Source organism: Mobula hypostoma, chromosome 7, assembly GCF_963921235.1.
Source record: "Mobula hypostoma chromosome 7, sMobHyp1.1, whole genome shotgun sequence".
NCBI lineage: Eukaryota > Metazoa > Chordata > Chondrichthyes > Myliobatiformes > Myliobatidae > Mobula > Mobula hypostoma.
Genome location: NC_086103.1, coordinates 161,151,226 through 161,176,997, shown reverse-complemented (window position 1 = coordinate 161,176,997; position 25,772 = coordinate 161,151,226). Strand labels below are relative to the sequence as shown.

Here is a 25,772-nt window from a genome sequence, read left to right as displayed (position 1 = left end):
TGCAAATAAAAATATATATGTATACTATATGTGTACACACACACATAAACACACACACACACAGTGAATTCTGGTTAATTGGGCCATTGGTAAATCAGGGCTGCTTATTTGGGACAACTCTTAAAGAACAAAAACTAATCAAAAAATAGCCGGGATTCCCTTCGTTTACTTGGCTCACTGCACCGCTTAACTGGGACAGGAGAGTGTTGCCGACAGGTTCTAACTAGCGTCAGTCATGTGCGCTTGGGTGGCTGTTAGACACTACACCGTGCTGAGAGCAAACAGTTTTTAAATTGCATCAGTTGCGTGTATTTGTGTTCAAAAAGCAGTGATTTTTATCACTGATAATTGGCAAGAAATAAGCAGCAAGACAATTCAGAATAGTGTTGCTGACTGTGGTTTCAAGCGTTCAGGCTTAGAGCTACCAGAAACAGCCAGGAGTGAAAATGAGTTACGACTTACAAAAAAATTTGAAGGAACAGACAATCATGTTGAACGTTACAATGAAAATGAAGACTTGGAGGATGCAATCATCAAAAAGCATTGTACAAAGGCAATCAAAGTACACTTTATTATCCAAGTATGTATATATTATACAACCTTGAGATTCATCTCCTGACAGGCAGCCATGAAATGCAGTTCAATATCTGCACTAGGTGTCTGTGCTGATTTTGTTCATTTACGGTTAATTAAAGAACACAGCATACACTGGACGAGTTCCTCCATTGATAACTATTAGGAACTAGTTCACAATTTTATAGTGCTGTAGTAGTATTGGTAGTGTTCTAATTTGTTCCGTACTTTATCTAAGTGCATCATTTGCTACTCAGTTAAAAGGTAGTTTGTCGATTTCTGCACCCTTTTAAATATTTCCATGAAACTTTGCCTAATTGGGCCCAAATGCACTGGTCCCGATGTGTCCCAATTAATCAGAATCTACTGTGCGTGTATATAGTGAAATCTTACCTTGGGCATCAAGAGGGAAAACACTGGCTATGCACAAAAGATTCAGGAATACCTTTCTAAAAACAAACCCCAGTGGTGCTTGGGCATCATGAGAACACACACAGAGTGCTGGAGGAACTCAGCAGGCCAGGCAGTATCTATGAAAAAGAGTAAACAATTGACGTTTTGGGCCAAGACCCTTCATCTTTTGCATTGATGCTGCCTGGCCTGTTGAGTTCCTCCAGCATTTTGTGTGTGTTGCTTTGGATTTCCAGCATCTGCAGATTTTCTCTTGTTTGTGGGCATCATGGGTATTACTGACCACGCAAGGCAAGACAGCATCGACTCTACAGGTGATGCCTCCCTCCTGATGCTCTAAGCAACTTCTCTGCACTCTTCAAGGCTTGCAAAACAACACCAGCCACGAAAGCCACCCGCTTTCCAGATGAGCAAACAGCAGCAGACATGAGAAGGACTCTGCTGAGAGTTCATCTCCATAAAGCAGATGGATCAGACAACACCCCAGGCTGAGTACTCAGGGGGTGTGCACACCAGCTCACTGACATATTCATGGATATTTTCAACGCTTCAATCATCCAGGTTGTTGCCCCACATGCTCATATTAGCCACCATCATCCCTGTGCCAAAGAACTCTACAACTTCAAAAACCGCCCAGTAGATTGATGCCAATTGTTACAAAGTGCCTTTGACGGTTGGTAATGGCGCATATGAAAAAGTCCATTCCGGTCACAGTGGACATTCACCGATATGCTTACCAACAGAACTGCTCTACGACAGATGCCATAGCAGTAACTCCTGAGACTGCACATCTCACACAACCTCTCATGGTCCCAGAACACATTCCACACAATCGGGAAAGCTCACCAATGCCTCTGCTTTCTGAAGAGGCTGATGTGAGTTGGACTATGCTCATCTATGTATACTCATGTCATTCTACAGATGAGCAGTAGAGAGCATCCTAGCAAGCTGCATCATGGCATGGGTCAGAAACTACACTGCAGTGGACAGGAAATCTCTACAACATGTGGTCAAAACTGTCCAATGCATCACTGGCACCAGCCTACCTGCTATCAAGGAGGTATACACGGAAAGATGCTAGAAAAAGGCCAGTGACATCATGAAGGGCCACACACCCTGCTCATGGACTGTTTGTCCCACTCTTATCAGGGAAGAGGTTATGTAGCATCCACGCCAGAACCACCAGGCTCAGAAATAGTTACTTTCCCCAAGCTGTAAGCCTGATCAACACCTCCACCACTGCTTTATCATTTCCTGTCAGTCACCTTATGTACAGACACTCCTGTGCCTAGCATCACCTTATGGACATACAATCAGTCTATGTATATAAGTTATCTTATGTATTTATATTTATTGTGCTCTTTATCATTTTTTTGTGCTGCATTGGATTCAGAGTAACAATTAATTCATTCTCCTTTACACTTGTGTACTGGAAATTACATTAAACAATCTTGAATCTTGAAAGTGACCTGTAAGTAACCAGGCATCTGACCTGGTATCCAAGAATATTGTTAGGGATGGAAACAAATTCAGTGTAATTTGTATTTACACTGCTGAAAGCGAAGCACACTTTTTTCATAATCCCCTTACTGTTCAGAAAGTTATCTTTCAATTAAGATAATATCAGCTGATTTACATCATTCATTGCAATTATACTCAGTTCTCTCATAGATTTTTCTAAAGCTTGCAGTCATCACCCAGTCAGGATATTGCAATGGGACAAAGACTGTTAAATTGTCAAACAGCCGATGCTTAAACAGAATATTATGCTGATTCCTTAATCATATACTGACATTTTTATTTGAACAATACAAGAGCATCCTAGAAACCAAACCTTCAGACACTTCTTTATTCTTTCGCTTGTTGAGGTTATTGTTCATCAAAGCCCTCTGAGAATACAAAAGGCACTCTGGTTGTATAGTCAGAGAATCAGATATTGCATAGTTAAATAGTAAGACAGACTTAATGAATTTGAACATCTAGCGTAGATTGTTCTATTCTGGCAGTGCGTAGCAGGAATTAATGTGTGCAAATCAACAGATAATCCCACAAGGTTCTGTGTCTTTTTGCTTCATTGTTCTTAGGATGTAGGTGACACTGATGTTGCCGCATAGATTGTCCCTCTAGCGCTTTGAAAGTGGAAGCTCCGGGGTGGGGGTCCGGAATTGTAGTCTCGGGCACCAGCAGCTTTCAAAGGGCTGTTGGCTGCCCTTGACATTGAAATGTTTTTTTAAAAGAGAAAAGCGCTTCAGGAGAGAACCATTGCATTCATCAGTTAGCCTCTGGCAGTTAAGCAAAAGGTTATATAGCAATGAAGGGCAGCCCTGTATCAATGGCGGGATCATCTAATGGAATGTGGAGGTGGGAAGGCAAAGGCGGGGGGTTGGGTGAAGGAGGAAATAAAATTATTTTTATAGCCTTCCTTTGAAGCATTCACGTGAAACAGGCAGTGAGTGATTGAGGCAATTTTCAGATAATCCAGCTGCATTAATCAAGAGCTCTAATAACTTGAACAGAATGTGTAACCTTGATAAGCCTTGTGCAGTGAGTGTAGAGGCTCAAAATTCTTGCAGCCATTACAGATCTAATAAACCAGAACATCAGAACACCGCCAAACTAATTTGTCCAAAATATTCAGTTGTTACTTATCTGATTAAGTCATTCATCTGAAAATATTGTTAAGGAAATAAAGCAACAGCTCTGATGTTTCAGCTATCTAAACCAGTGACAGTACAGGTTCCTTACTTCAGGGGTTAACTGAACTCAGCAGGGATTCTGTTGGTAACATCAGTGCCTCTGGGTCAATGAAAGGAGTAGCTAAGCGATGACTCCTGTTGCAACATGCATGGACGTGTATCAGCTAAGTATAGAATCAGGCCACGATGATGCCCTCATGTTTGACATTCATAACCAATCAGGAAAAGTATGGAACCTTACACCAGTCATAGAAAGTAGAGAATTAAATTAAACCCCAGGTTTCAAAAATCATGCTTTTTTATAAAACTAAAACAAAATCTCCAGTTGTTAATGTTCCTTGTCCTCAGCTAAAGGAGATATTTAACCCATTGTTCACCAGTACCTGTAATTACTGCCAGAACAGTTTCCATACCAAGCCTTTACAGTATCCATCCAGACAGGATGCTTTCTTTCAAAATTGAAAGTAAATTTATTATCAAAGTACATATATGTCTCCATATACATCCATGAGATTCATTTTCTTCTGGGCATTCTCAGTAAATACAAAGACACATAGTAGGTTCAGTGAAAATCTGCATACAACTAACAGCCAATGTGCAAAATACAACAGACTCGACAAATACAAAAAAACCAAAATAGTAATAATTAATAAATAAGAAATAAATATCGAAAACATGAGATGAAGAGTGCTTGAAAGTGAAAGAATAGGTTGTGGGAAGAGCTCAGTGTTGCGGAGAGTGAAGTTGACTGAACTTCCCTTCTGGTTCAAGAGCCTGCCGGGTGAGGGGTAATAGCTGTTCTTGAACCTGGTGGTGTGGGTCCCAGGGCTCCTGTATCTTCTTCCTGATGGCAGCAACAAGAAGAGAACATGGCCTGGATGGTGGGGTCCATGCTCTGGTGCATCAATAAAGATTACTGAAGGTGAAAGGGAATATGCTAAATTTGTTCATCCTCCTGAGAAGGTAGAGGTGCTGTTGGGAATTTCTTGGCCATGGCATTAATGCACTTGGACTAGGACAGACTATTGGTGCTGTTCACTCTTAGCAACTTGAAGCTCTCAACCTTCTCAACCTCAGCACCACTGATGGAAACAGGAGCATGTGCACTGCTCCCCTTCCTATCTTTTGCAAACTTACAGATGGAATTAAAGCAGGATACACACAGTTGTGCGTGTATAGAGAGTGCATAGAGAGGACACAGCTGTGTGGACACCAGTATTGAGAATAATTGTTGTAGAGAGGTTGCTGCATATCCTTACTACTTGTGCTCTATTGGTCAGGAAGTCAAGGATCTAGTTGCACAGGAGTCTAGGAGTTTGGAGATTAAATTGGGAGTTTATAAATATAGTACTGAAGGCAGGGCTGTAGTCGATAAACAATAGGCTGACATAGGAGTCTTTACTGTCAAGATGCTCTAGAGATAAGGAAAGGCCGAGGAGATGGAGCCTGTCATGGAACTGTTACAGCGGTAGACAAATTGCAGTGGGTTGAGGATGTCTGGGAGGCTTAGTTAATGTGTGCTATGACCAGGCTCCCTAAGCACTTCATGATGGCAATGTCAGAGCCAGCGGGCAGTTTTCATTAAGGCATGTTACCTTGTTTTTCTTAAGTTACCAGGATGATAGTGGTATTCTTAAAGCAGCTGGAAACCTCAGATTGAATCAGGGAGAGGTTAAAAATCTCTGCAAACACCCCTGCCCAGCAGATCAGCACAGGATCTAAGGATATGTTTCAGAACCATCCAAGCCAGATGCTTTCCATGGGTTCACTCTCCGGAAGACTGATATTAAGTCCGCAGTGGTGAATATGGGTACAGGTACATGGAGGTCATTTGGACAGATGGTGATATTCCAATCGCTTTTCTATTCAAAACATGCATAGAATGCACTGATTAGTGCAAAAGGTTGCATTGTTGTTGGCAATGCTGCATGACTTCCTAACTCATTATAGCACTGCCACAAGTGACCATTAGATTTTGGACTGCTGTTGACCTTTGGCATCCCTGATAGCTTTACAGAGATCAAATGTCAATTTCTTGAAAAGGCCACACTTACCTGATTTAAACAGAAGATTGGTGTGGAAAAAGTGGGTTTGAATTTGTGGACATTGGCACAGAATTCAGAAAGCTTTGGTGGGATGGGCTCTATCTGAAGCATGCTGGGATTAGAGTGCTGGCAACTAAACATAAGTGGGGCTGTAGATTGCACTTGTGTGGGGATAAAGAGTAAAAGAGAAACAAGAGTGTGCATCGGACTGCTGGAAAATTATACTGGAGAAGTCGTAACTGGAAACAAAGAAATGGTGGAGGGGCAGGTAATGTTGAGGAAACAGAGAGCCTGCAGATAGACTTGGATAGGTTGAGAAAATAGGCTAAGAAGTGGCAGATGAAATACAACATAGGAAAACGTATGATCATGCATATTTTTAGGAGGAATAGAGGGTTATTTTCTAAATAGGGACAGAATTCAGCAATTGGAGCTGCAAAGGACTTGGGAGCCCAGGTGCAGGATTCCCTAAAGGTTAATCTGCCGGTCGAGTCAGTAATAAGGAAAGCAAATGCAATGTTAGCGTTCACCTCCAGAGGACTGGAATATAGAAGTAAGGATGTAAAAATAAGACTTTATAAGGTATTAGTCATATTACATTTGGAGTATTGTGAGCAGTTTTGAACCCCATTCCAATGAATGGATATGCTGGCATTGGAGAAAGTCCAGAAGAGGTTTACGAGAATGACCTCGGAATGAAACAGATAACATAAAAGGAGTGTTTGATGGTTTTGGGCCTGTATTTGCTGGCTTGAGAAGAATTGGGACGGGGACGGGGGGTGGGAGTAGAATCTCATTGATATCTACCAAATAAAGAAATGCCTGCATAGAGTAGCTGTGGAGAGAAAGTTTCCTACAGTCGATGTGTCTAGGACAAGAGGATACACCTCTGAATAAAAGAATGTCCCTTTAGAACAGAGATGAGGAGCAGTTTCTTTAGCCAGAGAGTGTTGAATCTGTGGAATTCATTGCCACTGACAGCTGTGGAGGCCATGGAATATAGTTAAAGCACAGGATGATGACTCCTGATTTGTAAAGATATGAATAAGGCAAGAGAATAGTCTTGACGAGGGAAAAATAAATCAGCCATGATCAAATGGCAGATTCAGAAGACCAAATGGCCTAAATCTGCTCCTACATCTTATGGTCTTATAGTCCAAGACTGCAACAGGGAGTGAATCTCCCATTTTCGTCCATCATTTCCAATTTGGGAACACTGTATTGACCCCTTTGGCAGAGTGTCCTCTACACACTTGCTGATAAATTCATTTACAGCAGTGACATACTCACCTGGCGGGCCTGCTGAGACATTGAACTTGGACAAGTCAACTGACTCGAAGCAGTCACTTAGAAGCTCATCTGTTTCCTCAGACCAAAACTGTATGACTTCCCATTCTCACATTTCCGCTACTGCTTTTATGCAGGGAGGACCGCAGCCTGGCGGTCTGATTTACAGAAGTGTGGGCAGGGGGAGGAATGGCTCGGTAGGCGTCCTTACATAAGACCATAACACGTAGGAGCATAATTAGGCCACTTAGCCCATCGAATCTGCTCCGCATTCCATCATGGCTGATTTATTATCCCTCTCAAACCCATTCTCCTGTCTTCTCCCTGTGACCTTTGGCACCTTTACGAATTTAGAACCTATCAGCCTCCACTTTAATTATATCCAATGACTTGGCCACCAAAGCCGACTGTTGCAATGAATTCCACAGATTCACACCTCTGGCTAAAGATATTCCTCCTCATTTCTGTTCTGTAGGGATATCCTTGATCTCTGAGGCTGTGCCGTCTAGTCCAAGACTCCCTCACTGTAGGAAACATCCACTCCATGTCCATTCTATTTAAGCCTTTCAATATTTGATAGATTTTAATGACATAACCCCCCCCATTTTTCTAAACTCCAGCGAGTATAGATCCAGAGCCATCAAACGCTTGTCATTGATTAACCCTTTGATCCCCGGAATAATTCTTGTGAACCTCCTCTGGATCTTGATGGTCTTTGACGATTATGTAGAAAGGTTCAAGGATGTCTGAAAGGCTATGAGCAACTACCATGAAGTGATTAGTGTACTTAGGCTTTTAGTAGCTAGCACAGAGATGGTGGCCTATTTGATCTGTTTCTGTACTGTACAACTCTATGTCACTTTGCTCCTTGCTTTTTCTGCTCTTGCTCAAGATAAGATTACCTGATGATGATTAATATGGAGGATGTTAGATGCATAAAGTTTAGCCTTCTTAAAGTATGGGTGGCCCAGTCTTGGCCTTACCATTCTCAATAAGGTTGCAGGAGCCATCTACTCTACATGCCTGAAATGAGGCTCATGAAATGGGCATCAATTCCTATCTGGCAAAACTTTAATAATAAGTCTATAGCTAACAGAGATACATGCCTTAGATACGTTGATAAAAATGACAGTCATATAGATCTTTATGGTTCCTCTTGGCCTCCTCTCTCACTACAGCTGGGATGAATCCATTCTGATGACAATTAAGAACAACCATGTCCATCAGCTGTTTAGCTAAAACCTTAGAGAGTAATCTAAAAGGACTGAGCCAATGGTGAAAGCACACCTATTATCCACTGATTGTAATTTTTCATTATCATCAGACTTCAGAACAAGGAATATCCTGCTCGTTTACATATTTCACCTACTTTAATCCAAGAGAAAAACATAATAGCCAGCTCATTGGTATCCATTCAATGAACTTCAGTCCAACTACAAGTGCAATTGTTGCCTGAAAGGATAATAATAGGAGCTGAGGATCAATCACATCAATCTCCATCGGCTAAATTTATAACTGATCCAGGTGTTAGGTGTGGAATACCCATCATCGTGGAAGTCATAAATACAAAGTCACATGTTCCTCAAAAATACATCAACATATCCCAAAACAAGTGTTAGGTGAGGAAATGCACAGTAATGGAAACCATAACTACAAAGTCACCTGTTGCTCTAAACTATGTGAATATATTGGTACCCACCTGTGTAAATGGATCCTCCATTTCCTCACAGGCCAACTTCTCCTCCACTGTCACCATCTTCACAGGTGCACACAAGGCTGTGTGCTTAGCCCCCTACTTTACTTACTTTATACTAATCGGGACTTAGCTGTGGAGCAGGAGATTGCAGAGTGAGTTGGAGATAGTTGCTTGTGGACTTTATGTGCAGTTTTAAAAAGCAAGTGGGGCCTGTCAATACTTCTCTACAGAGCAGGAGATTGCTTGGGTTAATATTAATTAAAGTTAATTAGCGAGAGTCAATAAACAAAAGCAGGGTTTGAGCAGAGTGGCCATTGTGTGAGTGGGCAGTGTTAGAGTGGTCAGACTTTAGCTCACACAGGCTTGGTCAAGAGTGGTGCAGGCTAGAACTTAACTTGGAGAAGTTAGAGGCATAACAAGTATAGGCAGGGTGATAGTTCAGACAGCAGAATGCTTCTTCTGAGAGATGTGGGATTTCAGGGTACCTAATGATCTCCCTGATGACTACAGCTAGCAGGAAGTGCACCCAACTTCAGCTCCTGACTGACAAGATCAAGGAACTGGAGCTGGAGCTGGATGCACTCAGGACCATCTGGGAAGCTGAAAACTTCATAGATGGTCTTTACTGAGGTGGTCACACCAAGAGTGCAGGCTCCACATAGTAGATCGGTGACCATCAGAAGTAAGGGGAATAAGCAGTCAGTGCAAGGTTCTCCTGTGGCCATTCCCCTCAGCAACAAGAATACCCCTTCTGTGGGAGTTGACCTATCAAGGCACAGCAGCAGCAGCCATGTAAGTGGCACTTTGGCTCAGCATAGAAGGGTAAAGTCAGGCAGAGAGGTAGTGGTAATGACTCGATAGTTAGGTGAAGGGATAGGAGATTCATTAGCCATGAAAGAGAATCCAGGATGGTGTGTTGCCTCCCCGGTGCTAGTGTTCAGGATGTCTCAGTGCAGCTGCAAAAGGTTTTCAAGAGGGAGGGTGAGCAGCCAGAGGTCATGGTGCACTTTGGCACCAAAGACATAGGTACAAAAGGGGAAGAGATCCTGCACAGTGAGTATAGGGAGTTAGGGAAAAGGCTGAAGAACAGAACATCCGAGGTAGTAATCTTTGGATTGCTCCCAATGCCACAAGCTAGTCAGTGCAGGAATAGGATGATAGTACAGATGGTTTCAGATTTCTGAATCATTGGGATCTCTTCTGGGGAAGGTATGACATGTACAAAAAGGAAGGGTTACACTGAACCTGAGAGGTATGAATACCCACCTCCTTGCCGGCAGGTTTGCCAGAGCTATTGGGGATGGTTTAAACTAAGTTGGCAGGGGGATGGGAACCAGAATGATAGAACTGAGGATGGGGTAGTTGATATACAAGTTGATGCAGTGTGTATCGAGTCCATGAGGTACAACAGACAGATGATAGGACAAGATTGCAGTCAGTGTGTTGAGGTAAAATGTAACATGGGGTGAAATTGCAAAGGGTGATGAATACATGACTGAAGTTGTTATATTTAAATGCACGCAGTATATGGAATAAGGTCGATGATCTTGTAGCGCAGTTTAGAAGTTGGCTGGTATGCCGTTGTGGGCCATCACTGAGATGTGGCTGAAAGAAGATCATAGATGGGAGCTAAATAACCAAGGATCAAGAGGACAGGTAGGTAGGCAGAAGAGGTGGGGTGGCTCTGTTGGTAAAAAATAAAATCAGATCCTTAGAAAGAAGTGAGATAGGATCAGAAGATATGGAATCCTTGTGGTTAGAGCTAAGAAATTGCAAGGGTAAGAAGACCCTGATGGGAGCTATATACAGGCTCCCAAACAGTAGCCAGAATGTGTGATATGAATTTCAACAGGAAATAGGAAAGAGATGTAATAAGGTGACAATAGTGATGGAGTACTTCAATATACAGGTAGATTGGGAAAATCGGATTGGTGCTGGATCCGAAGAGGGGAGTTTGTAGAAAGTCTACAAAATGGCTTTTTACAGCAGCTTGTAGCTGAGTCCAGTAGAGGACAGGCAATTCTGGATTAGGTGCTATGTAATGAACCAGTTTTGATTAGGGAGCTTAAGCATCTCCCGGGAGGGGGGGAGAAGATGGCGACGCGCCAACAGCGCACGCGGCCACTTCGGTGATGAATATCTGTTATCTGTCAAGTAGGGGACCGTGCACAATTCTGATTTGATGGAGACAGATGTGAGAGCACAGCAGAACATCTGGAAAGCTTCTGAAATGCCTGCTTTGCTGCCGCTGCTACTGTGTGGTAACCGGAATCTCCGGAGCTGAAGGCCCCGAAATCCTCGGCTTTGCGTGTTTCAGCAGTCGGGGAGAGGTCGAAGGCGCTCAGCAGAGGATGGCGCTTGGGAGGCTGTATTGGAGAGGCTGGTCGGAAGCTCGGAGTTTTCGGATGGATGGACTCAGTGTCGGCTGGGGTCGGCTGCTTCCAAGGTATCGGCAAGTTGATGGTGCCTAGAGGTTTATGGCAGGGAGTTTCTCCCTTTTGCCGCTTGCTATCGGGGACTCGGGTGTCGATCGACTCGGGACTTTGAGACTTTTTTTACTGTGCCCATGGTCTGTTCTTTATCAAATTATAGTATTGCTTTGCACTGCTGTAACTATATGTTATGATTGTGTGGTTCTGTCAGTGTTAGTCTTTGGTCTGTCTTGTTTTCTGTGATATCACTCTGGAAAAACATTGTCTCTTTTCTTAATGCATGTATGCACTTCTAAATGACAATAAAAGAGGACTGAGTGTTCTCATAATCTAAATCTAAATCTAAAAGGTAAAGGAACCAGTGGGAGGTGGTAATCATAATATGATAGAATTCACCCTGCAGTTTGAGAGGGAGAAGCTAAAGTCAGGTGTATCAATATTATAGTGGAGTAAAGGAAATTATAGAGGCATGAAAGAAGAGCTGGCCAAAGCTGATTGGAAGGGGACAATAGCAGGAATGATGACAGAACAGTAATGGCTGGAGTTTCCAAGGATAAATTGGAAAGCACAGGATAGGTATATCCCAAAGATGGATAAGTATTCTAAAGGGAGGATGAAGCAATTATAAGTAACAAGGGAAGTCAAAGCATAAAAGCAAGAGAGGGCACATAATATAGCAAAAATTAGTGGGAAATTAGAGGATTGGAAAGCTTTTAAAAACCAACAGAAGGCAATTAAAAAATATAAGGAGAGAAATGATGAAATAAACTAGCCAAACCAAAAGTTCTTTTCTGAAATATAAAGAGTAAAAGAGAGGTAAGAGTAGATATTGGACTGCTGGAAAATGATGCTGGAGTGGTACTAATGGGGGACAAGGAAATGTCGGATGAACTTAATAAGTATTTTCCATCAGCCTTCAGTATGGAAGGCACGACTGTTATGTTCTGTAACTCCAGAAATTAATTGAAAGAAAAGCACAGGAGGCAGGAAGATGTCTGTCTGCTCTTAGTTTTACTTTTAGTGAGGCGTGCATTTATGACGGGGTCGCATTATGATGTATGCTATTCACGTGTAAATAACATACATATAACCCATAATGAATTATGTAAACAAACAAAGAATGCTTAATCAAACAATATATTTACACTATTACTCAAATAATATTGAAATATTAAATACACTAAAACTAGCAGTATGCAATAAATTCAAGAGTGTCAGGGGGCAGAAGTGAATGAAGTTACTAAGGAGAAGGTACTTGGGAAGCTGAAAGGTCTTAAGGTAGATAAGTCACCTGGATCAGATGGAATACACCCCAGGGTTCTGAAAGAGATAGCTGAATAGATTGTGGAGGCATTAGGAATGATCTTTCAAGAATCACTGGATTCTGGAGTAGTTCTGGAGGATTAGAAAATTGCAAATGTCACTCCACTCTGAAGTGAGGGAGGCAGAAGAAAGGAAATTAATAGGCCAGTTAGCTTGACTTCAGTAGTTAGGAATATGACAAGGTGCCACACATGAGGCTGCTTAACAAGATAAGAACCCGTGGTATTACAGAAAAGATACTAGCATGGATAGAAGATTGCTTGATTGGCAGGAGGCAAACAGACAGAATTAAGGAGGCCTTTTCTCATTGGCTGCTGGAGACAAGTGGTGTTCCACAGGACTGAGCATTAAGACCTCTTCTTTTCACATTATATGTCATGATTTGTCAAGAGAACTAGAATATAAGAGCAAGGATATGATGCTGAGGTCTTATAAGGCATTGGTCAGATCACATTTAGAGTATTGTGATTAGTTTTGGGCCTCTTATCTAAGAAAGGGTGTGCTGACATTAAATAGGGTCCAGAGGAGGATCATAGGAATGATTCCGGGAATGAAAGGGTTAATGCACGAAGAGCGTTTGATGGCTCTAGGCCTGTACTCGCTAGAGTTTAGAAAAATGAGGGGGGATTTCAATGGAGTCTATCACATATTCAAAGGCCTAAACAGAGTGGATGTGGAGAGGATGTTTCCTGTAGTGGCTGAGTCTAGGATCAGAGGGCTCAGCCTCAGACTAGAGGGATTCCATTTAGAACAGGGATGAGAAGCAATATCTTTAGTCAAAGGGTGGTGAATCTGTGGAATCCAATGCCATGGATGACTGTGGAGGCCAAGTCATTGGGTATAGTTAAAGCAGAGGTTAATAGGTTCTTGTTAGCCAGAGCATCAAAGGTTATAGGGAGAAGGTAGGAGAATTGGGTTGCAAGGGATAATAAATTAGCCATGATGGATCAGTGGAGAAGGCTCAATGAGCCAAGTAGTCTAATTCTGCTCCTATGTCTTATGGCCTTATAAGTGTGTGGCTAAGTACTGTATCAATGCCATACCTAAGTTTACTAATGACACCACTTTTGTTAGTCTAATCAAAGGTGGTGATAAATTGGCATATAGGAGGGAGACTGAAATTTTGGTTGAGTGGTGTCAGTCTCAGCAATAACCTCTCACTCACTGTCAACAAAACCAAAGAGCTGATTATCAACTATAGGAAGAAGCCCATGAGCCAGTAGGGGAATGGAGGTGGAGGAGATCAGTAGATTTAAATTCCTTGGCATCAATTCAAGGGACCAGCATATAAGTGTCACACAAAGAAGGTGCAACAGCACCACTACTTCCTTAGAGGTTTGCGTAGATTCAGCACGTCACTAAAAGCTTTTAACAACTTCTTCTATAAATGCACAGTAAACCACCAGGTAGCATCACAGTCTGGTATGGAAATACCAATGCCCAGAAATAGAAAAAGCCACAGAAAATAGTGGATACAGCCCAGTCCATTCGAGGCAAAGCCCTCCCATCACCGAGTACATGGAGTGCGGTCACAAGAAAGGAGCATTCATTGTCAAGGACCACCCCCTCCATGCCCTCTTCTCGCGAATACCATCAAGTACAGAAAAGTACTGATTCAATAGAGGTACAGAAGCCTTAGGTCCCACACCAGCAGGATCAGAAACAGTTACAACTCTACAAACATCAGGCTCCTGAACTGATGTGGATAACCTCATTCACCACTACTCTGAACTGATTCTACGATCTATAGACTCACCTTCAAGGATTCTTTATAATTCATGTTCCCAGTTTCATTCTTTGTTTGCACAGATTGCTTTCTTTTGTACATTGGTCTTTGTCAGCCTTTGTCTGTGATGTAGGGCTTTTTGTAAAATTCTATCGTATTTCTTTTTTTTCTCTTTCAAGAAAATGAATCGTAAGGTAGTATAAGGTAACACATATGTACTTGGATAATAAATTTACTTTGCATTTTGAACAGATCTCAAACTGTTCATGTGTTGTATCCTGAAACAATTTTGTCATCTACAGTACAGTGCAAAAGTCTTAAACACATATATACAGCTAGGGTGCCTAGGACTGTATTTGTCAATGTGGCATGGATGGCAAGTTTGCAAATCTGACAGGAGCAGAGGATGTCGGGAATGGTGGGGGTGGAGCACCACAGTAGGGTGAAGGACAGGTGGCAGAGAAGGAGTGCCAGGGGCAGGGGCTGACTCATGTGCAGACATACCCAGCCCTGAGACACCAAGCATGGTCATTTGATTCAAAACAATCGGTCTATTGATCATTACAGAATGTCTTTCTGGTGTTTCATGCTCCCTATGCTCTCCCTTCCCTTTTTTCCAACCTTGATTGCCTTCGCCCTGCCTCTGTCCACAATAGAGACCCATATCAGAATCAGGTTTGTCATCACTCAACTATGTCATGAACTTTGTTTTTGTTTAATATGTCGGCAGTACAATGGAATACATAAAATTACTACAGAACTATACAAAAGTCTTAGGCACCCTAGCACTACTTATGTGCATAAAACCTTTACACAATACTGTATGTATAAAACAACACTGTTTCCTCGGTTTCCCTAGGTCCCTGCTTAGTAGATGAGCCACACTCAGTGGTAAATGATTTCATTAGATCAGATACATGAGAAAGGAAGCAGGATTGATAAGACTTACAGTGCATCATCAGCGCTGTCAGCACTAAGTGTCAGTTTTGACCCGTCTTTTAGGTGAATCATCAGCATACATTCCCTACTGGTTTCTTCGGGTGGCAATCCGCCTGCAGCAGTAAAGAAAGTAAAATTAATTTAGAGAAAAAAATGGGTTAATGAAAGAGCCTTTGTTTCCCTTCAGCTGTTTCTATAGAGAACAGTAACTGTATGTTTTAATGTACACGTGTCAAATAAATCTGGCATTGCAAAAATACTGTTCAGATCTAGCATTATTTCAGTAATTTGGAGATAATGAATATTTTTGCATTCTATGTTCATCATGCCATATCATGAAATTACATATAAAATCAACACATGTTGACAAACGAGCAACTTAAGTATATAGTCTCCAGACAACACCTCCACTCCCAAGTTCTCATCGCAGTCTTGAGATACAACTCTTAAACTTACTCTGTTAGAAAACAGGGGTAACTTCTGAGGAAAAGAAAAAATGGTTTGACTTATTTCTAGAGTGAAATCTGAAAACTGTATTTCTAATGGGAGTCTCAGAAGAATTCTACAATTATAATCCTTCAAATTCCCCATGACATCATACAGATCAACGGAAATGCAGGAATTAAAAGCATAAGGCCATTAAGAAGCTTTAAGAAGACCAGTATCATCCTGGTACCTAGGAAAAATAAGGTAATGTGTCTTATTGACTGCAGCCTGATATCTACCATCAAGAAGTGTTTTGAGAGGCTGGTTATGACACACATCAACTCCAGCTTTCCTTGTAAACCTGACCTAGTGCCAAAACAGGTCTATGGCAAATGCCATCTCCCTGACCCTACAATCATCTCTGAAATATCTGACAGTAAAGACACCTGAGTTAGACTGTTGTTGACTACAGCTCCACCTTCAACACTGTAACAAGCAGTAATCAGTAAGGATAATCAGAAATAGGACCACCACAATTATTCTCAACACTGGTGTTCCACAAGGTTGCATCCTCAGATCCCACTCTACTCTCTGTACACTGTTCATATTTCTGATCCAACTCCATCTACGAGTTTGCAGATGACACCATCGTTGTGAGCCGCATCTCAAGTAATGATGATTTAGAGTACAGGAAGGAGAAAAGGAGCTTAATAACATGGTGTCATGACAAAACCTTCCCCTCAAAGTTGGCCATTCAAAAGGCTGATCATTGACTTAAGATAGTGCATATGCATAATAAAAGGGGAGGAATCTTATAACACATTCGACTTCATACATTAAAACAAAATGGGAGAAGGAAGGAGGGATAATTATATCTGAGGAAGAATGGACAATAATATGGAGGTATCAATGGAAGTGTACCAGTTCACAGAAATGGAGGGAGTTCAGATGGAAAAACTTGATAAGATATTTTATTACACCTTCTCAGAAATTCCATTATGATAGTAACCTCCCTGTTTGCTGGAGAAATTGTGGAAATCAAAATGCAAACCATTATCATATTTTCTGGGAATGCCCCGTTATCAAAAGACTATTGGAGTGGGATACACAATACCCTACAAGGCATCTTTAAATGTGAATTACCCTTAGAAAGTAAGAACATATATTTTGGGTATATACCTCAAGAATGGTTGAAAAGAGATAAATGTTTAATGAATATACTGCTGGTGGCTGGTAAAAAGACTCTTACCAGTGTTACGTACCCCGTAACTGGGTTGCCAAACCAGCAGAAATGGATCACTCAGTTGGAGTCTGGAGTACTAGAACTAAGAAAGTTTTATTAAAGAAACAAGCAACACAGTAATCGAAAGGATAATAAATGCAACAATTCAACAATGATAACCACACATGTGCACAGAATTAAGATAACAGCATCAATCAAGCTCTATCGTCGTCTAGGGGTAAATGACCAATTTCAAAATGACTCAAAGTTCAGTTCGCAGTAATCGTTGCCATGGCGATGGACAAGGTGGGGGAAAAGAGACAGAGAGAACAACTCATCATTCAGAACGGCTTCACTCACAGACCAGCAGGATGGCTCACAAACAGCTTTTGGGCAGGTCCTTGGTGATGTCACCTGAGGTCACCGACTGTGACCCCTCCTCCAGATGCGGTCGATCCTCTGCAGTGAACCCGGCACCCAGGCAAGGGCGGACACACACCGGGTTCCCGCTGATCGTACCTTTCCACCCTTGTCGTTGTCTGGGACTTCTCACCCACTCGTGAGAAGCGCACCGCTTCCAGGGTCTCGTTACCTCGGGTGGCGTGTGTGTCTGTCTTAGCGAACCTGTCCCTTTTTATCCCCCTGCTGGGGTATCGCCTGTCCATCACTTCAAACAGTTCAGGGCTCAAAGGGGGGAGCCGCTCCAGACAGCTCTTCCTCCCACATCCCTTCATTACACATCTCCAGACGCTGCTCCATTGTTCCTTATCTCTCCTTCCCCTGAGGGCAGGTGGCAGACCAACTGCTGATGCCACTGATGCTAGCCCAGGCCAGCAAACATCTTAATTTTATGTGTATTCTCGTAACACTTCCCCCCTTTAAGGATTTTTACCGGGAGGTAAAAATTACAAACATGACTACATTATCTGATACATACACAATATACATCTTTAACAGTTATTTAGCTAATACAGAGAATTTGAAGCTGTCAACACCTTGACAGACAGTCATCACATTTTCTGTTCCTTTTACACGTGTTATTAATAATCCCTTAGACCAGGCTCCAACTCAGCAAACTTCATAGTGGCCAAAAACACTGATGAATTGCGACCAATGTAACCTCTCATTTGGTTTTGTCCCGGACCACAACAACAAGGGTCGTCCCATTCCGGCTCAGTTTTCTCTCGCAAGGGCTTAGTAGGAGGGGGACGGGTATTGACCGCAGAGTTATTGCAAAACTTCCTGCAGTACCCCACCATCTCCAAAAGCCTTCTGAGGGCCCTCTTGTCTGTCGGGGTTGGGAGGTCAGCGATAGCCTGCACTGTAGCTTGCATCACTGCCAGCTGCCCCTGTGTCACCACAATTCCCAGGTAGGTGACATTCGTGTGGCCGAATTCATTTTTTCCAAGGTTCACTATCAAGCTGGCTTCAGACAGCCGTGTTAAATTGCCAATACACACCTCTGTGTTCATCAGCCCTTTAGTCACTGAATTACTCAAAAAATATGGGTGTTGTTTGCTTGGCCGCCCTATTGTAACCGACATAACCCAACGTCCCAGTTCTTTGCATTTCCTCGGGACAATCAAACACATGGGTGCGAGTCGTTTAATTACTCCTTCGGGGATTAAGGGAGAGACCTTATCAGTAGACCTGGCCAAAACAATAGCCTTCTCCCATCTGACCGATCCCATCCTAATCTTTTCAAAATGGTTTTTCCCTCTTATCAAGGGGCCCCTAGCTTCATTGATTTCCACGCTAACACCGACTAGGTTTGTTAGCATATCAAAAGCCGGTGACCGTCTCAGTTCGCGTCGGTCATGATCAATAACATTCTTCCCCCTGGGCAGCCGGTAAATCTCTTTCATGATTCCACCAACTGTTTCCTCCAGCACCGCAAAATGTCCACCGGGGGGTACCTCGTGGGCCATGTTAAAAACCTCATCCCCATAACTCTTTTGCACCACCCCCCACTCCTCATCTGCGGATGCTGTACTTGATTTCCCTTTCTTCCTTAGCACTTCCTCATCCGCACAATAGCCTACTAGTTCCCTTGTCAAGGCTGTGTCAGAGAGAGCTGTCTCGGCCAAAACCATCAGCCCCTCGTCTCGCTCCTGCGTCTGCACAAATTCTTTCCTGGCTACTGCTACGTCCGTCCCAGCTCCCTCACTACCTCTTATCTCACTACACCCTGTCTCATACAAGGTTGGCAGAAATATTTCAGCCAAATTCACCATCGCGGGCGGGGCCTCCATGCTGGCAGGCTGACCCGTCAATCTCACGACTGGGAACACGATTCCTCCGGCGATGTCATTACCGAGCAAGACTTCCACGTCTTTCATCGGTAATTCGGACCTCACCCCGATCGTGACTCGTCCAGAGACCAGGTTGCTCTGTAAGTGTATCTGGTGCAAAGGGACTGACTCTGTCCCTTCCCCAACACCTTTGACCTCTACCTCCCCAGTCTGGGTCTCTGAGCTAAACTCTAATACACTCTTCAGTATTAGTGACTGACACGCTCCCGTGTCTCTCCAGATCCGCACTGGAACTGGTTTTAACCTCTTTTTCACTGACACCAGTCCGGCCGAGATAAACCTCTCGCGCCCTTCCTGGACTTTTTCAGACCTGTCCTTCCCTAGCGGTTCGCTTAACAGCTCAATACAGCCATTCCAAATTTCCGCTTTTCCTTTCCCCGTCTCCTTCCTTGGGGCAAAGCACCTGGACGCAAAGTGTCCGACTTTCCCACAATTATAACAGACGACCCCAGGAGACTTCCTACCAGACTGCTCCCGGTCTACCTTATCCTTTTCACTAGTCCCCGGCTTACTTTCTGACTTTTCCGGCGGACTCTCCCCGCCGTCCTGACTACCCTTCTGGTAGCCTTTACTCGGGGCAACCCTCATTTTATGCGTCAACGCATACTCATCCGCTAACTTAGCAGTTGCGGCTAACGTGGCTGCCTCTTTCTCATCGAGGTAGGGTCTCATACCCTCAGGGACACAACCTTTAAACTGCTCAATCAGAATCAGCTGCAGCAGTCTGTCATAATCCCCCTCTACCCCTTTCGAGGCGCACCAACGCTCACAATATGTTTGCATCTCGCGAGCAAACTCCAAATACGTGCGGTCCCACCGCTTCCTCGCATTCCGGAACCTCTGCCGGTATGCCTCCGGGACCAACTCATAAATCCTGAGGATGGCCTCCTTCACCACCTCATACTTCTGGGCATCTTCCGCGGATAAAGCTGAGTAAGCTTCTTGGGCTTTCCCTTTCAGTACACTCTGAAGTAAAACAACCCACTTATCCCTCGGCCAGTCCTGACTTATAGCTACTTTTTCGAAGTGGAGAAAGTACCGATCCACATCGGTATCGTCAAATGGGGGAACCAGCCTAACCTCCTGGGTCGCCCGGAACCCTCCACCTTGGTTCGGCACGAGCCCCTGCTCGGCCCTTATCTTTAACTTCTCCAGCTCAAATTCCCTTTCCCTCTGTTTCTCCTCTCTCTCCAACTGTCTTTCTCTCTCTTGCCTTTCTACCTCTTTCTCTCTCTCTCGCCTTTCTAACTCTCTCTCTTTCTCCCGCCTTTCTAACTCTCTCTCTTTCTCCCGCCTTTCTAACTCTCTCTCCTGCCTTTCTAACTGCTTCTCTTCGTGTTCTAACTGCCGTACCCGGAACTCGTGCTCGAGTCTCAGTTTTTCAAGCTGTACCTGTACCGCGTCTCCAGCAGGTTTTTCAATAGACACCACCCCCAGCTCACCTTGGGGAAACACACCTTTAGATACATAGTGCTCTACAATAGCTCTGTGTATCTCCTCTCTCCTCATTGTCGACTTCACCTTAGCAAGATTCACCCGTTTTGCCACAGCTATCAATTCCGATTTCCTGGCATCCTCTAATGCCTCCAAGGTCGGCGCCTTTATAAATTCCTCAACCTCCATTTCTGCTGTTTGTCTTTTCTTTCTTTCGGGAATTTTAACCCAATCAATTTACTCCGTCCCAAATTTAGCGTTCAAAATCGCGGACGAGAACCCCACTTATGTTACGTACCCCGTAACTGGGTTGCCAAACCAGCAGAAATGGATCACTCAGTTGGAGTCTGGAGTACTAGAACTAAGAAAGTTTTATTAAAGAAACAAGCAACACAGTAATCGAAAGGATAATAAATGCAACAATTCAACAATGATAACCACACATGTGCACAGAATTAAGATAACAGCATCAATCAAGCTCTATCGTCGTCTAGGGGTAAATGACCAATTTCAAAATGACTCAAAGTTCAGTTCGCAGTAATCGTTGCCATGGCGATGGACAAGGTGGGGGAAAAGAGACAGAGAGAACAACTCATCATTCAGCACAGCTTCACTCACAGACCAGCAAGATGGCTCACAAACAGCTTTTGGGCAGGTCCTTGGTGATGTCACCTGAGGTCACCGACTGTGACCCCTCCTCCAGATGCGGTCGATCCTCTGCAGTGAACCCGGCACCCAGGCAAGGGCGGACACACACCGGGTTCCCGCTGATCGTACCTTTCCACCCTTGTCGTTGTCTGGGACTTCTCACCCACTCGTGAGAAGCGCACCGCTTCCAGGGTCTCGTTACCTCGGGTGGCGTGTGTATCTGTCTTAGCGAACCTGTCCCTTTTTATCCCCCTGCTGGGGTATCGCCTGTCCATCACTTCAAACAGTTCAGGGCTCAAAGGGGGGAGCCGCTCCAGACAGCTCTTCCTCCCACATCCCTTCATTACACATCTCCAGACGCTGCTCCATTGTTCCTTATCTCTCCTTCCCCTGAGGGCAGGTGGCAGACCAACTGCTGATGCCACTGATGCTAGCCCAGGCCAGCAAACATCTTAATTTTATGTGTATTCTCGTAACACCAGGAAATGGTTATCACAGGAGAGCCCAACTTTAAATGCATGGATGGAAATTACAATGGACATTTACAAAATGGAGAAGTTGGAACAATTTGATTCATACTGGGAAAAATGGTTTAACTACATAACACCTCATAGGCCTGATTTTATTCTCACAAATCAATTGAATACATTGTAAAAAAAAAATCACTCCCTACTTGTACATAGTTTTCTCCTTTTGCTTGTTCTTTCTTTCCTCTCTTCTCTATAGGTGTATACCTCAGATTAATATTATGTGGAGATTTGTGGCATATATGACTATATGATATATATGTACAATATCTGAAATACATTTTATGGAATTGTTTGTTTGATGATGAACTTCAATAAAAAATAAATCACAAAAAAAGGGGAGGAGGGGAATGAATGTGATGAATATGACCACGCAGTCACGAGCGTACAGGGAGTAGAGTGAGGGCTGAGGGCTCAACCTTGAGGAGCACCAACGTTGAAAACGTCAACTTAATGGAAGACCTTACCCAGCCCAGAAATGTTCTCTTCTTCCCCTCTCATTGGGCAGAGGATACAAAAGCCGGAAAGCACGTACCACCAGCTCAAGGACACCTTCTCCCCCACTGTTATAAGATTATTGAATGGTTCCCTAATGCGACAAAATGGACTCTTCACCTCACAATCTACCTTGTTATGATCTTGCTCCTTATTGTCTACCTGCAAAGCACTTTTACTGGAGCTGTTACACTTCATTCTGCATTCTGTTATTGTTTTAGCTTGTACTATCTCAATGGGGAGGAGGTCTGGCCCCTGCACACGCAGCACGCAGGCTCACCGGTGTGTGGACACGCCCTGAGGCTCATGAACCATATCCCCAGCTATGGGTAAATAGCCTCACTGCCCTGTGGGCAGCCATGGGAGAGACGAAGGCTACGGGAGTAAACCCAGACAGCAAATCCGGAGTGGAGCCCCTAAGCTCATTGAACATCCTTCCGGTAGCTCCTGCAGCCAAGTTGGTGCCAAACATATTGCTTCATAAGCTTTCCTTTGGATTATACTGGTACATATATATCATATAGCCAAGAGGGCAATCCTAATGACGGGGCGTCTCAGGATCTTCATACCTTCCGCCCAGGCTTGTTATGATGATGATCATCACCCATTGCCCTTCAATACAGACGGATGCCAACCAACCAACCTCAATGCACTGTGTAATGATTGATCTGTATGAACTGTCTGCAAGATAAGCTTTTCATTGTACCTTGGTATAGGTGACAAAAATAAACACATTAAATTAATCCAAAAGGACAATTATCCCACAATGCTAGTCATTATTTGGTGAGGACATAAGCTCAACATTTTAGAAACTGCTTTATCCCCTCTGCCATCAGATTTCTGAACAGTCCATGAACCCACGAAGACTATGTCAATATTTTGTTCTCTTTTTGTACTAATTCTTTTGTTATACTTCTTATTGTGACTTATAGATTTCTATACGGGTGGCAGAGTGGAGATATGTCTCTACTGAAGGAGGTGTAAGGCTCTCCTTCCCTCCGCTAGCCTGCTCAGACCCCCCCCCCACCCCGATCAGGGTCACGTGAAGCCATGGGAGCTGGTGGTGGATGGTCCTATGAGCAGCTGGTACATAACACAAGTCCTGGTTATGCGACCACTGACACCAGGCAGACAATTTCTGAAGAGTATTGATAATGGCTGGGGTCACCTGTCTTGTAAAGATAATTGCCCAGAAGAAGGCAATGGTAACCCACTACCGTAGGAAAGTTTGCCAAGAACAATCATGGTCATGGTTAAGACCAAGATTGCCCATGTCAATATGATATGGCACATAATGATGATGATGATGATAAGTACTTTTTTAAATGTATTGCACTGTACAGCTGCCACAAAAACCAACAAATTTCACAATATATGTCAGCGATAATAAACCTGATTGTGATTCTGATTCTGGTGACACTATGGAAGTTATGTAAAACCCTAACATTAGTGAGCAGGAAACCGGGAGTTCCACTCTAGCTATTGCTCACCATCAACATTTCGTAACAGACCAGGCATCCAGAATCAGCCAGCACCTGTCTGAGCTCTATCCCTCACCTTTCCCACCAACACCTTCCACCCTTAACCTCACTGATTCACCACCAGACTGTTCAACAGGAACATCAAGTCAGCTGCACTACTTCTACAAAGGTTTGGCTCTTTCTGAGATTCTTTAATGTTGCTGAAGTCTGCAGGGGTTACACGGACCCCTGTAGTGCAAGATGTTGAAAGACCTTGTTTTATTTTTCCTTGGGAAATTGCAAGACAGGAAAGATCACAGTTTACAACCAACTGCTTCGAGAGGAGAGGTGGAGGTAGAGAGAGGGGAGAGATGAATGGGAATGAAAGGAATGGAAAGATGAGAAGAGTGGCTATCAATGGGAGAAAGGGTACATGGATCCATGGTGGTGGAAACACCTACTCCGAAGCATCAGCTGCATTCTCAGAAAATGACAATCATTACAAATAAACTCTCCTCGGGCTTCCAGCTGGCTGCAGGTATCGATTATAACCTGGAAGCTTGAGAAAGTTTATTCATCATATATGCCAGGAAAGCACTGGATCCTTTTTCATTGCTTTGCAAGTGGATGTCAAGGTCAGCAGGGTCATGAACATTGATTGCTTAGCTCCTTCAAGAGAATGTTAGTGGAATGCTACACTTTAGCTTCTATTTCATCTGACAATACCAGCCACAGCAAAAAATGCATTTCCCACTTTAGAAGGTGGGACCAGATTTAACTGCTGCGAAGCACTCACAAAATGGTGCATTTAATGTATACAAGTAGTTAGTGCCAGCCACATTAAAAAACAAATTTCACGACATATGCCAGTGATATTAAACCTAATTCTGATTCGGATGAGACCATTATAAGGAGCAGGCAGCACTGAACTTGGCCTATCACAGAATCTGAAGTACTGTGTTATTTATCACATCTACACCAACCCGATCATGTAGGTGCAAATCTCTCCGAATCAGCAAATGTCAGCTTATGGATGAGTACAGTTTAGAGAAAGAAAAACGGTAAGGATTCTGGTATAGGACCAGTTTAGCAAAATTCAGAGCAAAAGTCTGCTGCTGATTCAATATATTCTCAATAAAATTTAAAAATCTCCAAATTGTCAACCACTAATATGGTCCACAAGAACGTAAAGTTTGGAAAATGTGAAATGTCACAGTTCTCTTTCTTTTTAAATCTTTTTATTGAGTAAGTATACAAAAAAGGTAAGCCATATAAACATTAATACAATGTTAAAGTATAATAAAATTCCAAAAGATAACAATACCAAAAAGAAAATACTACAATGTAATTTAAGCATAAGAAACCAAGATAACATAATAGTTTACTAAATTTTATATATATCAATGGAAAAAAAGAAAAAAAAAACCCCCAAAAAAAACCCACCGTGCAACTAACTAAAAGCAAGACAAAGCAATGGGCTAACTTGAAACCAAACAGAGTTAAACTTAAAATCACGTCCTCAATCCCGACCTCCATTAAAACAGTGAAAAAAAAACAAGAAGGGTAAATATTACATTAAATGAAAATATCGAATAAAAGGTCCCCAAATCTGTTCAAATTTAAATGAAGAATCATAAAGGTTACTTCTAATTTTCTCCAAATTCAAACATAAAATCGTCTGAGAAAACCAAAAAAAGGTAGTTGGGGCATTAAGCTCTTTCCAATGTTGTAAAATACATCTTTTCGCCATTAAAGTAAGAAATGCAATCATTCTACGGGCTGAAGGGAAAAGATTACTAGAAATTTTAGGTAGTCCAAAGATAGCAGTAATAGGGTGAGGAGAGATATCTATATTTAATACCTTAGAAATAATATTGAAAATATCTCTCCAAAAAGTTTCCAAAGTAGGGCAAGACCAAAACATATGAGTTAAAGAGGCTATCTGCCCCGAACATCTATCACAGAAAGGATTAATATGCGAGTAAAAACGCGCTAACTTATCTTTGGACATATGTGCTCTATGAACCACTTTAAATTGAATTAGGGAATGTTTAGCACAAATAGAGGAAGTATTAACTAATTGTAAAATCTGCCCCCAATCATCCTCAGAAATGGTAAGC

General features: G+C 42.9%; 1 protein-coding gene across 1 annotated transcript in view; it reads right to left on the bottom strand.

Moving 5' to 3' along the window:
- plekhb1 (pleckstrin homology domain containing B1) overlaps positions 1-25,772 on the bottom strand; it is a 186,903-nt gene that overhangs the window by 87,656 nt on the left and 73,475 nt on the right. The window contains exon 3 of the mRNA XM_063054912.1: positions 15,139-15,241. Within this exon, the coding sequence (XP_062910982.1) occupies positions 15,139-15,241 (103 nt within the window). The remainder of the gene's footprint in view (positions 1-15,138; positions 15,242-25,772) is intronic.